General features: G+C 35.9%; 1 protein-coding gene across 1 annotated transcript in view; it reads left to right on the forward strand.

Moving 5' to 3' along the window:
* MAGI3 (membrane associated guanylate kinase, WW and PDZ domain containing 3) overlaps positions 1–16844 on the forward strand; it is a 119623-nt gene that overhangs the window by 94060 nt on the left and 8719 nt on the right. The window contains 5 exon segments of the mRNA XM_032218582.1: positions 509–600; positions 2693–2885; positions 6662–6850; positions 13051–13236; positions 15513–15615. Coding sequence (XP_032074473.1) covers positions 509–600; positions 2693–2885; positions 6662–6850; positions 13051–13236; positions 15513–15615 — 763 coding nt within the window.

Here is a 16844-nt window from a genome sequence, read left to right on the forward strand (position 1 = left end):
AAAAGACTATGTAAAAGAACCTTTAACAAATAGTGAAAGAAGTACTACAAAAATGTAATCTGAATATTCACTCAATGGCCCTCTAATCTTGATTAATGACCACAGTGGACAGGCCTGGGATTGCCATCAAGGATTATCTGTACAAATATTATATTAGATTTTGTTTGATTTTTATATGGATCTAACAAACTATGAGTTGGTAGTTTGAAACTTCTAGAACTGAATTACTCTAAACACCAAAAAAGGTCTTGTTTATTTAAAAAATCCTACGTGTTCAAACAGGCACAATTTGTCAAACGTTTGTGCTTTGCAGATGGAGTGTTAATCATTCTAACTCATGATTTAATTTTGCAGGTGTGTTAACCATGTTATTTACAATATCTTTAGAGAGTAATTTGCTTCTAAGTGAATAACATCATTTAGTTTTAATTTTTGTGTATACTGTTTTTAAATGGCCAAACATAGTTCTCCCTTGTTAACACATATCTTTCCCATCCATTTTTACTAGCTCCAAACACAAAGGATTTAGATGTTTTCCTTCGAAAGCAAGAATCTGGGTTTGGTTTCCGAGTTCTTGGAGGAGATGGTCAAGATCAGTCAGTAAGTCAAGTGTTTATTACTTTATATTTGAATTGGTTATGGGCCAACAAGTCAGTGTCTATCTTAGAAATATATAGATAGGTTTTCTCCAGAAAAGACTGCCCACAACTGGACTCTTCAGATGATGCTTCAAATAATGTTCCATGTTTCCATTATGATTTTGTCTTTGCAGCTTAAGAATTTTCTTTTTTTCTGCATGGAAACATCAACAGCTAGATATCTTGAAGGTTTTAGTCAAGCTTTAATCAATAAACACTATTTATATTCCAAGAGATCCTCTCCTTTTCTTAATAGCATGTTGAATGACATCCAGTCTTCTCCAACATTATATTGTCAGCCTCTTTATCTTGTCTATCTCTGTGATTTTCTTTATAAAATACAAGAATGCTTTCAGATTGCCTTCTCCCACACAGTATGTAATAATGACTGAGATTCTCAGTAAAGTGATAATGTGCCTCTAATATCTACCAATATTTCTGTTGCCCAATATATGCTTTAACTGGGCAGTCAGGATGACCTTCTGGGGATACTTACTCTTGGTGTACACTTTTGGCATTAGGTCATTCTTCTTGGGAACAATCCCCACCCTGATGAAGTATTATAGCAGGATTTAAACTGCCAATTTGTATTACTAGTAGCATTTCAACTGCAGTTGTAGTTGATAGCACAGTTAATCTTTGAATTACAACAGCTATTGAGATTGGAATTGTCATCACTAAGCAATGTGATCCTAAAGCATGATAACCACATCATCTAGTGATGGCAAGCTAGGCAGTTCCATTTTGCATTGTGTACAACTCCAAAATGTTACCTGATTCTCAAATACTGCTTTGCAATGTATAGTAAGATGGTAGTGATAGTGGGAAACATTGCTCTGAAAAGCTCAGGAGTACTTGCAGTTATTCCACATGGCCAATTTTCAGTATAATATAAAACTTTGCAATTGCAAAAGGCATGGTTTGATTTAAATGTATCCATTATGTTTTCCAAGAATTATGCATCCACGCACCAGGAAGCTGAGCTTCTGGTTTCCGGCACATGGATGTACGCCAGCCAGCTGGTCTTTGCATGTGTATGCACATCAGAAACCAGAAGATTAGACATGCACGATGGTGAACTGCTTTTCCGGTTTCCGGCACTCCCGCGTGCGTGAACACCAGCTTGCTGGCGTGCGTGTGCACGCTGGACCCTAGAACAGCAATGGGTGAAGGCTGCCTGCCCGGAGAGATGGCTCTGTGTGCCACTTCCGGCACGCGTGCCATAGGTGTATAGAGTGTCATTTAAGTAGAATTTAAAATGTGATAATGTTCTGTGAAAAAAAAGCTGTTTCACCTGTCTTTTATTTTCATCATTAAAAAAATTGGAATGAAGGGAGCATATTACAATCCAGTACCAATCTTTAATATTTTTACTTTCAGGAATACTTTGGAGTTCCACAAGTTCTCATTAATGATTATAGATGTGGTAGTTATGCTGTGGTGTCCAAGAATTTTGAGATTGCTGAATACTCACTATGACAATTATATTATGAATAAACAGATCTTCCATGGCAGCCATTTTGGGAGCTGAGCTTCTGGTTTCCAGCGCGTGGGTGTGGGCCAGCCAGCTGGTCTTCGCATGCACATGCATGCCAGAACCCAGAAGATCAGTCATGCGTGATGGCGAACTGCTCTTCCGGTTTCTGCCACTCCCACAGGTGCGCACAGGGGAGCTGCTCTTGCGGTTTTTGCTGCTCCTCCACATGTACATGCACTCCTCCCATTTTGGCACTTGGTGCTGAAAAGGTTCGCCAGCACTGGTCTATACATATATATTGTATTTACTGATGTCATCTGTTTACAAACAATTGGAAATATTTTTCTGGCTTTGGGTGCACAGGTTCTTGTGAAATCTAAGACTTTGATCTATGCATTACATATTTAGTTATCTGAAATTTTATTTTATTTATCCACCTTCAGTTTAGGTTACAACTGGTCACAAGTATATACATATACTTCATTTTTAAACATAATGATATGACTAACTCAGACATAGGACAGACTTGTTTTCTTTATTTTGTGTTAGAATCTATAATTATCCCATATTGCTCTAGATCTACATTGGAGCAATCATCCCACTGGGAGCAGCAGAGAAAGATGGTAGACTCCGTGCTGCTGATGAGCTTATGTGCATTGATGGAATCACAGTGAAAGGGAAAACACATAAGCAAGTTCTGGATTTAATGACAAGCGCTGCACGAAATGGACAGGTGCTGCTGACTGTTCGCAGGAAAATCTACTTTGGTGGTATGTGCCTTGTCTTATTAATTAAGTATACTCTTGCACTTGGTACTACTTTGTATCATGGCAAGATTAATGCAAATGTGTAGTTCCATATTCCTGTCACTCTCCCTCCCTCCTCCACCCGCTATATATCCATCCATCCATCCATCCATCCATCCATCCATCCATCCATCCATCCATCCATCCATCCATCTATCTATCTATCTATCTATCTATCTATCTATCTATCTATCTATCTATCTATCTTTCAAATCTCTATGCTGACAATGTCTCCTACAAGATAACTGGAATTATAAAATCATTATGTTTGTCTGTTCATATTATCAAATGGATTGAATGAAAACAAAAATGAGATTTGATTTTATAAAATGACAATACACATGGTAACACTATATGGCTTCAAAAGAGATGTTTTGTGACACATAACACATGTGGCATAAATTACATGCATTGTTACTTAAAAATCAACCAGTGTTGATTTTTAGGATTGGGAACATAAACCTGTGCAGGGTTGTAGTTCTTCTTAACCATCAAGTTTCAAGATGAGGGTTATCCTGGATCTAGCATTGATGCTAAATAGCTTGTGATATCTATGGTAAGGAGGTTTTTTGTCTTGTTTTAGCTACCTGAAGGAGAGACACTTGGCTTTGACAACACATGTATTAGTAACTTGAAAAGTTTATAATATAAGCTCTTCATGTGATGGCTCTGAAAGACAATCACATTTATATTATGGAGATCCAAGATTCACCAAAAAGTGAGCAGTAGGGACACTCCAAAGTATACTGATTGCTTTCCAGACCAAACATAATCTTGGTCTAGAAAGCAGACCAAACTTTCCAGACAAACTGGGGTAAAAACTGCAAAAGAGACTTCTCTATGGAGTTTGCTTGTCAGAAGCCTCTGTGAAGGTTGTAAATGGGATCAGTTTGTTTGTTTGTTTAAAACACTTATATAGCTGCCCACCTTTCAGCCAAATCTGGACACTTCTAATCAAAGATTAAGACATATAAAATCATTTTAGAAACTACAAAATGCCACCAGTTAAAACAAAAAAAATAATACAAACCTGTTGCCAATGCATGCTAACATGCCATGTTACAATGTTGTAATTGTGAGCTGGTTCCTGAGCATCCAAATTGTAATCACATAACCATGGGGATGCTGCAGTGGCTGGAACTTTGGAATGGTTGTAAATACCACCCATTCAGTGCTATCATAAGTTAAAATAATCACTGACAGAGTGCTTATTAAGCAGACCATCTGTAGCTTATGGTGGCTTAATAAACTACAGTTTATTGCAGTTTATAATGGTAGTTAAGTTGCAAGGGACTCCTAGGTTTATCATTGCCATAATATCTGTTATGCATTTTTAACATGGTGCTCTTTTATTAGAAGTGTGCCTGCAACAGAAAATTGTTCTGAACCTGAAACCAAGACATTATATTATGGAGATCTTTCTGTACTATCCCAATTTGCCATGATTCACAAGAAACAAAATCCAAAACTTCTTTTGTTTCTAGTTTTGGTCCAAGACAAAACCTGAAGATATCCCTAAATGCTTATTTATGACAAATAGGGTAAGGCCGTCCTGTTCTATCCTCACATAATATGTCTTATCTCATTTGCCCAATCTTCCCATTGTCTTCATTTCTCTTCCTTCCTTGCTATTCCTCAGATGTGCAAACTCAAGATGTCCCACCAGTTTGGCCTACCTTCCTGTCAACTTAGCACCTTCCCTCCCTCTCCTCGGGTCCTAAAACCATGGGTGTCATTGACTTTTTCACATTCTTCTTCCTCCCAGCAAAACATTTTTTCCCAGAATATTTTTATATTTCAATCTACATCCAGATAAAAATGGCACCATTTTGTTGTTTTATAACCAGTCCAAATGCATATATTTCAGTTCAGGCACTGAACTACCCTAAAACAACTGTTTTCTTCATGGGTTAATTCATATATGAACCATTTTGCACATTCAGATTTGTTTTGAAATATCAGTTCTGCTTTCTCATTCTATTAGTAATCTTAATAGTATTTTTATAAGCTGCCCTGAACTATTATAACAAAAGACAATCATAATTTATCATAAAAACTAATAAATATATAAAAATGATCACATTGAATTAAATATGGATCACTAGCTCAAAAATGTCTATAGAAACAAATATACCCATGCTTCAATAGTTACTGCACATCACTTTCACTTGGTTCAGAGTTGATATAACTGGTCTGAGGTTTACTGGGCTGGCTTGCTACAGCCCAGTAAACCACAGCTTGTATTTTAAAATACAGCTTGTATTTTAAAAAAGGTTTCCACTATGGGATAAGTTCTTAGTCACTGTTCAGAACCCTTAATATGCAAGATCAAACTGTGTAATCTGTAAATATGAGTCATTTCTTGCTTTATTATTATCCAGTAGTTGAGCTATTAAAAGGATCTGTGTGGTCATTTCTTCTATCGTAATTTTAAACAATCACTGAATGAGGGATCATTAACCAAGGACTCCCTGTAGTAGGATATTGGCATGGCTGACTAATTGTCATTATCCTCCAATTCCTTCTCTGTGTGAAGAATAATGTGGCCTCAGAGGAGCTGGGATAATTGTTAAAAGCACTGTAACATGCATTCTAACCAGCCAGGCAGGCAAAATAAAAATGTAATGCTCCAAGGATTTAAGAGACAGAGTGTTAGTTTGTTATATCTACCGTGCAAATACAGGCAGTCTTCTACTTACAACCACAATTGAGTCAGTTGCTAAGCAAGACAGTTGTTAGTGAGTTTTGTCCTATTTTATAACCTTTCTTGCCAGAGTTGTTAGGTGAATCACTGCACTTGTTAAGTTAGTAACATGGTTGTTAAGTGAATCTAGCTTCTCCGTTGACTTTGCTTGTTAGAAGATCACAAAAGATGATCACATGATCTTGGGGATCACATGATCCATCATAAATAGAGCCGAGGTGGCGCAGTGGTTAAATGCAGCACTGCAGGCTACTGCTAGATCAGCAGTTCAGCGGTTCAAATCTCACCGGCTCAGGGTTGACTCAGCCTTCCATCCTTCCGAGGTGGGTAAAATGAGGACCCAGATTGTTGTTGGGGGCAATATGCTGACTCTCTGTAAACCGCTTAGAGAGGGCTGAAAGCCCTATGAAGCGGTATATAAGTCTACTGCTATAAATACATGTTAGTGGCCAAGTGTCTAAATTTGGTCGCTTTTTTCACTGCTGTTGTAACTTCAGATGGTCACTAAATGAATAATCGTAAGTCAAGGACTACCTGTACCCAGATTTATGCAACAGCAGATACAGATTTTCCATGAGTATGGTAGGATTCAATATGAAATTCCAATGAAAGTGTTTGTAGAAAATTGAAAGACTTTTTCATTGTAAGGAGATGTATTTGCAACAAAACAGTTTACCTCCTTAGGGAGACAAATCATGATGTGTGTATGTGTGTTTATGTATATGTATAGGAACATAAATAAGAACACTTTATATGGATGTTTGTCTCTAAATGTTTAATGAGTGCTCCATTTTCAAATTACCTGCTGGTAATCCTTCCGTTGAAAATGTATGCAGCAGTTTAGAAAAAGCTATTTCTGTTGCTAAACTTAGCATAGCATATGTTTGTTAATTCCTTTTGAATAAAATTGAATATATGTATTGTGGGTTACATCTCTCTTTAAATTTTGAGTGTTCGGCATATATGGATTATCAATAAGATATGTTTGCTTTGATCAACATTTTTGCTTATTTGTTTCTGTTTATGGTGTTCCTAGCTGATAAACAACCAGAAGAAATAACATCTGAAGTTCCTTTCATCTCCCAGAGTGGCTCTCCTAGACTTAACCGACAAGAGATAATCAACAAACAGTTCCCAGAAGCTTATGATGTAGTACTGCAACGAAAGGAAAATGAAGGATTTGGTTTTGTGATCCTTACCTCAAAGAATAAACCACCACGTGGTGGTAAGTAGTATGAGGTGTCAGCTTTGTTCTTTATAGTACTTCAGTTAGCGTTGCTTGTTTTCATTATACAAACCTTTGAACACATAATACCCAGATTTTAAAACCTACTTTCTTTCACAAAGTTATTTTTTTCTATATCTGCAAATTCCTTCATTTAGTTTTGTTCTTTTGAAGCACAAACATCCTCAATTTTTCACATGCTGTTTTTTCTTGGGTGTAATAATAAATTTGTTTTGTATAGTGGTAGTGTCAGGTAATGCTGTTATCATGCTGGAGGGAGAGAAGGAGAGGATAATGGTGACCTATGATGCCTGTCACCATGTTTTAGTAGCTTCTAAACTGATTAGTGTATATTTAGTGCAATATGCTTTGTTTAAGGCTGTCTTTGAAGTTAACTGCATTCAGATATAATCATGTCTCTGTGTGTGTGTGTGTGTTCCAGCATAACTCTGGAACACCTCGAGCAATTTCAACTTGATACACAGATGACTTATTCTTTGGAAAAAAGTATTGTGGGGATAAGACACCCCTAACACCCCTCGCTGTTTCATTAAGATACAGCCTGTTGTTCCTTAAAATGGCTTCTACTGTACTGCTGTAAAATGGCTTATACTGTACAGCGCAGTGGAGTTGCCATGGTAACGGCTTCACAGTACTCCATAAGGGGACCCCCTCTGGTAAGGGAGAAAATCCAACATTAGAAATTATGTGTGGTCCGGACATTTTCCCCCTATAAATAAATACCCGGGCAACTCCAGGTTATCAGCTAGTGTTAAATAAGACTTGCTGAGAATTCTCTCTAGTTGTATATAAGTAATAAATGAACATAAGTTGATTGCTGTCCAAGTTTCTTATACGTTTTATACATGGCCAAACTAATTAGGGATCAACAAGGAAAAGATTCCTATTAAATGTGATCCTAACGCTGGATTGTTACTCAAACCAACTATTTGGTTGGCTTCCTATTCAGATGGTTAAGGAAGAGAATAAAGAGTAGACATTTCTTAATTAGATTTTTTACATTGTATGAGTAAGGCATATTTCGGAGTTGTATTGGGGTAGATTGTACAGTATTTCCCACAGATTATTGGTTTTGTTACATCTGTTCTTAAAATTGGAACAAAATGTAGACTTGATTTGGTATATTTATTTAAGCTCATAATATTTTCTTAATTTGCTTTTCGTAAAACGTAAATTCAGTTCTCTGAATCTTTTTGATTATAAATTAATCTTGTTTCCTACATTAAAATACTAATTTCAGTTATCAAATTTCCAAGTATGAGTGTACATGAAATGGGAAATGAGTTGTTTTGGAACTTCAGCTGAAGCATTTCATGTGAACTACTGTTTGGCAGAATCAAAACCTACATATTCATTCATTCATTCATCATCAATCCATCCATCTATTCAATTTATATAGCTGCCCATCTTACATACATGGCTGTAAGTAGCTCACACTATATTTATTCCAGGTTTCAGATGAAAAAAATAATACCTGGAAGTGTCTTATGGAATGATTAGAAGTACATCACCATTACCTCTTTCTAACCTCCTTTGTGCTTTCCTTCCTCATATCACTCTGTGAGTTATCAATGTCAGTGTCCTTTGTTTTAAACAGAGCATATTGAACCAGCTCACCAATCCCATGTCTAATCTTTTTAGCACTTTTATTTCTTTGTCTATCCTTAACCACTCTGCTAATTTCCTTGGCTTTTTCCCTCTGTTTCTCCCTTAACAGTTCCTTCTGGAACACAGAGATCCAGATGCCCAAAAGTACAGTTCCATGCCTTGAATGTTTAGATGCCTTGCATGTCTGTACTGTTTAATCATTAAACAGGAAATTATTGTTAATAACTAACAGGCAGTAACAGGCAGTAACAGGCAGTAGAGAGAAAACAAAACTGCTTAATTCATACTTTGCATCTTCACGCAAAAAGAAAACAATGCTCAACTTATCAAAAACAGAACTGTAAATGATTAGGAATGCAAATCACTTAAATATGAGCCAACAGTGTGCAGCAGCAGCCAAAAATGCAATCCTAGGCTGCATTAATAGAATCAAGATCACATGAAGTTCTAGTACCACTTTACTAAGCTTTACTAAGACCACACTTGGAATACTGCATCCAGTTCTGGTTAGCAAAATATAAAAAAGATGCTGACACTCTGGAAAGAGTGCAGAGAAGAGCAATAACAATGATCAGGGGGCTGGAGGCTAAGACATATGAAAAATGGTTACAGGAACTGGGTATTTCTAGTCTAATGAAAAGAAGGATTAGGGGAGACATATAGCAATGTTCCAATATTTTAAGGGTTCCTACAAAGGTGAGAGTGTCAAACTATTTTCCAAAGCAACAAAAGGCAAGACAAAAAGCAATGGATGGAAACTAACCAAGGAGAGAAGCAACCTAGAACTAAAGAGAAATTTCAAACAACCACTGGAACAACTGTGTTTAGAAATTTTGGGTGCTCTATCACTGGACACTTTCAAAAAGAGACTAGACAATCATTTATCTGAAATGGCATAGGGTCTCCTGCTTGTTGGACTAGAAGACCTCCAAGGTCTCTTCCAACTTTATTACTTTATGTTTAGTATTGCAGACAAATAGGTCAAGAGAATGTTGCAATGCACACCCATTCTATAGGAAAAGCTCCAACATATTTGAATATTTTTATAATAGAGTCATCTCTGGTGAAATTGGTTGCATACAAGTTTAATAAATTAAAATAAGTATTTAAATAAAAAGAAAAAATGAGAACATTTTTCATCAGAACATCTGAATACTAACACTAACCTTATAAGATTAATTTCTTCATGGAGATAAACCATGAAAAAAAAAACTACAGGTAGTCCTTGACTTACAGCAGTTCATTTAATGACCACAGTTACAATGGCACTGAAAAGTGACTTATGACCTTTTTCATATTTACCATTATTTTGGCATCCCAATGGTCATGTGATCAAAATTCAGATGCTTGGCAACGGGTTCATATTTATGATGGTTGCAATGTCCTGGGGTCATGTGATTACCTTTTGTGACCTTTGGACAAGCAAAGTCAATGGGGGAAGCCACACTGACTTATCAACTTTGTTACTAACTTAACAACTGCAGTGACTGCCTTAATAAATGCGTCAAGAAAAGCCATAAAATAGAGCAAAATTCACTTAATAAATGTTTCACTTAGAAACAGAAATTTTGGTCTCAATTGTAGTCATAAGTCGAGGACTACCTGTACTTTTAACTGAGCTAGTCACTTAATCATTACTATTTTGAATAGCTTCCCCTAACTTTCAGTCTATTTCCAAGATGATTTCAAGTGTTAATGTCTGCATTTAACACCATAATTATAATTAACAAAAATAACTTTGGCTGTAGACTTGCCAGACTTGAATGTTAGATGCTACTTGAAGAGTTGCTAAGTAGTCTAGTAGCATTTTAAGTGTCAAATTTTTCATTTATTTCAATGTAATTACATCAAGCTTATACACATCCTTGTTCATATAGAATTAACAATTCTAAGAAAGACTGTGTATATTGACAATTGGTTGCTTTTTAGTATGAAGCTCCCACCATCAATGACCTTCTTTAAAGAACAAAACAATTAAGCTTTAATACAATTTATGCCTATATACTTAAAGATAAAGATAAAGAGATAAAGATTAGAGAAATATAATTCATTCTTCCCTTATATTATTACAGTGTATGGGCTACCACAAACAAATGTGATATTATTTAATTTTACAGATGTTTACTATTGAAGAAAAATGGTTAAATATTGGGTGAACAGTGTCGCAGATTAATTAAATTATGCCAGGCTGTCTGAGGAACATTTATCTGGATTTTTTAAGGAGGGCTAAATTGTGTTATTCTGCAATTCTGGGGAATCATATCAGATATCCAGTAATTTTAAAATATATCAGCTAGAAATTCAAAGATTGTCCTTGCCACTAAATATTGCAACTTAAGATTTTGGGGTAAAATATATTAAATATGAACACCTATTTATTCTCCCAACATTTATACCTACAAAGCCTTGGTAGAGCCATAGTAGAGAGAGCATGATTCTGCATGAATCCTTTCAGCTGCTCATCTTCTTTTGTGACTGCAAACAAGATAATGCTCTTGTGGATAGGTTCTCAGGATACTAAGCACTAACTAATAATTCATTAAAGGTGTTTTTTACAAATATTGTTATCATGTGGCATGTTTCATGTAAAAAAATTCACCAAGATCATCTCAGTTTAATATGCTACCTGAAAGCCTAAACTGCTGAGAAACTGCTATTTTTCAACCATGCATATTCATAGGAAGAAAAAAGATGAGCTAGAAATTGCAAATCAAACTATATTTAGCTTTTATCTTCATCTTTTTTTTCTTTTAGTTTAACAAACCTCATTTGTAACTATGAATCCAAAACTGATCTATGACAATGGAAGTATTATAGAAAAAATGCTTTTGTTGAAAATAGATTTTAGTGTTAAATGTACTGAAGTAAATGATGACTCTAAAATGTTCCACAAAGATTATGTGTTTTTCATTCTTATGATGTTGGCATAAATATCATCAATTAACTACTATTATGTTTGTTATTTTTAGATGAAGTGTAATACAGAATTCCTTTTTTTTTAAGAGTGATGTAATATCTTACACTAATTAGTCAGGTCTCTGAGGAACATTTTTTTTGACATTTGTTGCAAGTCTTACTTCATTTAAACTCTTAGCTTTCCTAACTTCATCTCGTAAGTTCGAATTATTTGTTCGTGTTCCTGCCTTAGTTATGTGTCCCTCTTTCCCTTTTTCTGTACTTATCCCCTTTTTTCTGCTCAGTTGGTCTGAGAGTTCTTTGTGCATCATGTTGGTTTTTTCTTGTTTTCTTGGTTTTCTTTTTAGTAGTATGAACTGGACTGGGCTTCATGATTGTATTTTTTCAGAGTTCCCAAGCTTCTTGAATTGATTTCACCTTTTAAGATTTTCATCCATGGACTTCTTCCCAAGCTATCATTGAGTTTGTTTAAAATCAGCTCTTTTAAAGTCTAATGGCACTGGTTTGATTATGTTCTGATGTTGTGTTCCTTTTATATTGAATTCTAATATCATATGTCACTCTCCCCTAAGGTTCCTGCAATTAATTCCCTCCTTTCACTCTTTGCTGTTGGTAAGAATAAGCTCCGTATAGCTGTCCCGTTAGTGGCTTTTTTGTCTTTTGGGTGATGAAGTTGTCAGCTAGCTGGTCAGGAGTCTGTTCAATCTCCCCACTGTGCAGAGTTTGCTCCCAGATCTTGTCAGGATAGTCCCCCATTATTATTGTGGTATGTTTCCTACATACGTTGGCTAACTGATTATCATCTATTTCTCTTGCTGGTTGGGTGGCCTGTAGTATGCTCCTATGGCAATGTCATTCCTTTTTTTTCCCTTTATGTTTGACAATATACATTCTGGAGGCTTTTCATCCTTTCTTGTGTGCATGTTTGTAGAGAAGGAAGTGAGGAACATATAAAGCAACACCACCTCTTTTGTTAGGTCTGTTTCTTTTGAATAGTTTATATCCTTTTATCAGTACATTCAGTCATGAGAATCATCCCACCAAGTTTTTGTAAGGGCAACTATAACATACTTGTCCTCATGTACTAGTATTTCAAGTTTACCCTGTTTGTTTCTAAACTAAGCATTAGTGTTCCCTAAATGAGCATAGTGTATAGGCAATTTAGTTTTTTTGTGGCTGACCCTAGGTATGCTTCCTATATCTCCTACTTTGCATCTGAGTTTTTCTTCTTTTCTTTTACTTCCTACCACCTTTATGATTCGTAATCTATTGTTTTTGCTTGTAATTAGGTTCTAAAGGTCATGAAGATTTCCACAGTCTCTCCTCAATTTAAATTAAATTACTGTACAGATTTAAATTAAAATAATTCTCTTCTTTCTCCCAAGGAAGTCTCAGGATTTTTGTAACTGTTAAAAATCTCTTAACAGTAGTCTCATCATCTTTACAAGACCATAATTCTAGAAGTCTTTGAGAAATAATTTAGGCAGTATAAAACCAAAATAATTTTAAGTACAGATAAAGCAGACCATAAATATTAATATCAAGTTATGAATCTGGTAACATTCCTATGCAGTTGTGCAATGATTTGCATAAATGATAATGAAAAAAAGCTGCTGTAATGTGTGATACAGAATATTACTTTGTTCATTTCCTAGTAATTCCTCATAAGATTGGACGTGTTATAGATGGGAGTCCAGCTGATCAGTGTGGAAAACTGAAAGTAGGAGATAGAATTTCTGCAGTGAATGGACAATCAATTATAGACTTGTCACATGAAAATATTGTGCAGCTGATCAAAGATGCAGGGAATACTGTCACACTCACTGTTATCGCTGAAGAAGGTAAGAATTATTGTTATGTTGCTATTCACTGAAGTTGCATTTGTTTACATCTTCCACATGGTGGCAATATCAACAACAGTTGTAAAAATATGCTTGCATACGTTAGCTAGATTGAAGGTTGAGAGTACTGTACCTCTAGTGGCTCATTTATATCTAGGAAGTCAGTTAGGTTTTTAAGGATTTCTCCTTGGTCCTATTGTATTAATTAAGTTCTGCAAAATTCTGCTTATTCCCACATGATGTTGAAGATGTGTAAGAAACTATTGAGTGAAATTATTTGAAAAAAATTAAAAACAGTAAAAGCTCTGTCTTGGTTCATTAGGTATGATTTAGAGATGTTGAATAATAATCTGAGGCCATAATAAACTACATGAAGACTAGTAAGCTATAATTTAGTACCATTTCTTAGTAAATTGATTTTAACAGTGATGTGTTAATTCGCTTACAATAATGATTCATCTTTAGACATTATACAGGGACTGCTTCTAAAAGGGTCTTGGAAATGTCAATTTAGAAATCTCTTAAATTACTTGACTAAAAAAGCTACAAACGCTACCGTATTTTTCAGAGTATAAGATGCACCTTTTTCCCTCAAAAGAGGCTGAAAATCTGGGTGCGTCTTATACACTGAATAACATTTTTGCCTCCCGAAGCCCCGCCCCCTTCACCACAATGGCAGTGCATAGCTTTTAGAAGGCTTTCAGAGAGCTCCTGGGGGCTGGGGAGGGCAGAAATGAGCAAAAAATGGCCCATTTCGCCCCCCCCAACCCCCAGCAGCATTCTATAAGCTTCCTAAAGGCTATCCATGCCCTTTTTGTGACAAAAATGGGCCTGTTTTTGCAAAAAAATGGGGCTTTTTCCTCAGTTTTGGGGGGACTACCCCCCAGGAGCACTCTACAAACCTCCTAAGGGCTATTCATGCCCCTTTTTGGAAAAAAAAAAAACCCGAGCCCATTTCCGTGAAAAACAGGATGTTTTGGGGAGGTTTGCAGAGTGCCAACACTTTTTTTAAAAAAATTTCCTCTTCAGAACCTTGCTGCGTCTTATATTCCGGTGCAACTTATACTCTGAAAAATACAGTATATTTCTGTGTTTGATTCTCTTATTTCTGGGAAGGCAAACCTATGGCACACGTGCAACAGGTGGCACACAGAGCCATTTGTCAGGGCACTTGAGGCGTTGCTCTGTCAGCTGGCCGGCATGCATATGCGTGCTGGCCAGCTGAGTTCAGCCTATTTTAAAGCCATTTTTCACCCTCCCCAGGCTCCAGAGGCTTTATAAGAGCCTGGGAAGGGAGAAAACAGCACCCCACATCCTCCTGGAGGCCCTCCAGAGGCTTCAGGAGCTTCCCTGAAGCCTCCGGAGCACAAGAAACCTGCCTACAGGCAAACCAGAAGTTCATGAATGGACTTCCGGCTGGTTTAAGCCCTCCGGAGCCTTCAGGGGCCTTCTGGAGGTTTTCCTGAAGGCTCTGGAGGACGAAAAATGACCCAACAGACAAACCAGAAGTTTTTTTGTGCTCCGAATGCTTCCAGAAAGCTCCTGAAGCCTCCGGAGTGCCACCAGGGGAGCTGTTTTCACCCTCCCCAGGTTCCTATAAAGCCTCTGAAGCCTGGAGAGGGTGAAAAAAGCATGCAACAAATGGGGGGAGCATGCACGCTGGGGGGGTAGCACATTGCATTATGGGCATGTCACGCCCACACACAACCCCCCTGCACTCCCCCTGCTTATGGTACACGAGCCAAAAAAGGTTTGCCATCGCTGTCCTAGTTAGTCCTTTTCAGGGACTTGAGTATGATATAATGGATGCTAACTTACAAAGTGTTCACAGTATGGGATCTGGTTAGCAAAGTTGTTGTAATTTATTGCATAAAATATTTTCATTGCAGATCCTATGCTAAGTTCTATCATCATTGTGTAATTAGAAGAGAGATAACCATAGAAAGCCTTTTGTTTTTATATTTGGAATGTAGATAACCTCTCATCAGAAATTCTTGCCTTTCCTTCTGATAAAGAGAAGCATTAATGAGTGTGGAACTAAATAGTGCCACTCTCTTTTCCTCAACCTCCCTTATCCCAAATAACTATCCATTTTTTACTTTTTAGTGAGAGAATTTGCTACTGCCTTGATCTTTCAGCATTTCTAAGCTGACAAAAATATTGTTCATCAAAGCATTCTGAGTATTTAAAAGACAATTTAACAAGATTTTATTTTATCCTTATTTTAATACTGCTAATATATTATGTATCTAATCAGCTACTTGTATCTTCATTAGAGCACCGTGGTCCCCCATCAGGAGCAAACTCTGCCAGACAGAGTCCAATGGTACAACATCGAGTTCTTGGACCAGTTCCAGCTTCTTCTGTATCTACTGACAGGTACAAACTTCATTTTTAGACCACATATAAACATGAAAATGAAATTAAATACCTAACTTCTTTCCAGTTCCCCAGATTTATTTAATTATTCAGACTAATTTTCTAGTTAGAATGCAGATGTCTTCCCTCATATTGCCAGGAGAAATATTTCTATGATGTTTTTCTTACTTGTGTACGTATTTTTTTTTTACAAAATAGTTTGCATTTATCATCTTTTGGCATTTTACTATTAATTTCCTTGTCATGATATATATGATGAATCAAACTACAAAAGCTTTTGCAGTAATAAATTTATCATTCATATGCCAAAGATTTTTTTTATTTCAAGCCTGTAGTAATAGGTAATGGATCAGAGACTTCAAACTGCAGATTTATTTAAATGAACGCCAAAGAGAAAAAGTCCTCTGGAAGAGGAAAATGAACAAAATAAAACTGATAAAAAATTAAAGAGCTTCTGTGAGGAATTATAATTATTCATAGTATAAAAATGGATGTTAGAAATGAACATTTTCCTTCTCCCATGTAGCTCTAATTATCTCAGAAAAAGTTACTTGATTAAAGATACTTCATCCAATCTTAATATGGCCCATATTAGTGATAGTTCATTGATATAATATTCCATTTCATCAAATTTTCTGCATTTTTTAAAAGTTGGAAATAATGCATTTATCGTATACAACTTTCCTTAAATTCTTTTTTGTATTGAAATATTTATAAAATGCAGGTGTTTTAATATGTCCATTGAAAATAATGGAAATTTATCACAGTTTTGTGCAATTTTCACAAATGTTCAACATACATTTTTGAGAGAAAATGATAAACATTAACAGAATACATACATTACAAATAAATAACAACTATTTCAGGGCATTGCAGATTGTTTCAGTATACAGTGGCATTTTAATCTTAAAGAAAATTTATGGCACATTTCTTTTTTAATTCCAATGTTAATAATTTCATTCAAAACATCGTTTGTACTCTGATATGAAATGGACTAATGGGAAATCAGCATTTCCTCTCAAGAAATTGGAGCACATTCTAGCCAGTCCTTTCAATTTCAAATTTTATTCTTTAATGTTATGAATTAGAGTTCAAAATTAATTCAAAGAATAGGAAATACAAGAAATGAAATCTGTACAAGAATATGTACAGCCTGTTTAATTTTGTATGTGAAGAATATATTTCTATGGCTGAACTTTGGAACCTGGCTTATATTTGGTAAATTCCTT

This window comes from Thamnophis elegans, chromosome 5, assembly GCF_009769535.1.
Source record: "Thamnophis elegans isolate rThaEle1 chromosome 5, rThaEle1.pri, whole genome shotgun sequence".
NCBI classification, from domain to species: Eukaryota; Metazoa; Chordata; class Lepidosauria; order Squamata; family Colubridae; genus Thamnophis; species Thamnophis elegans.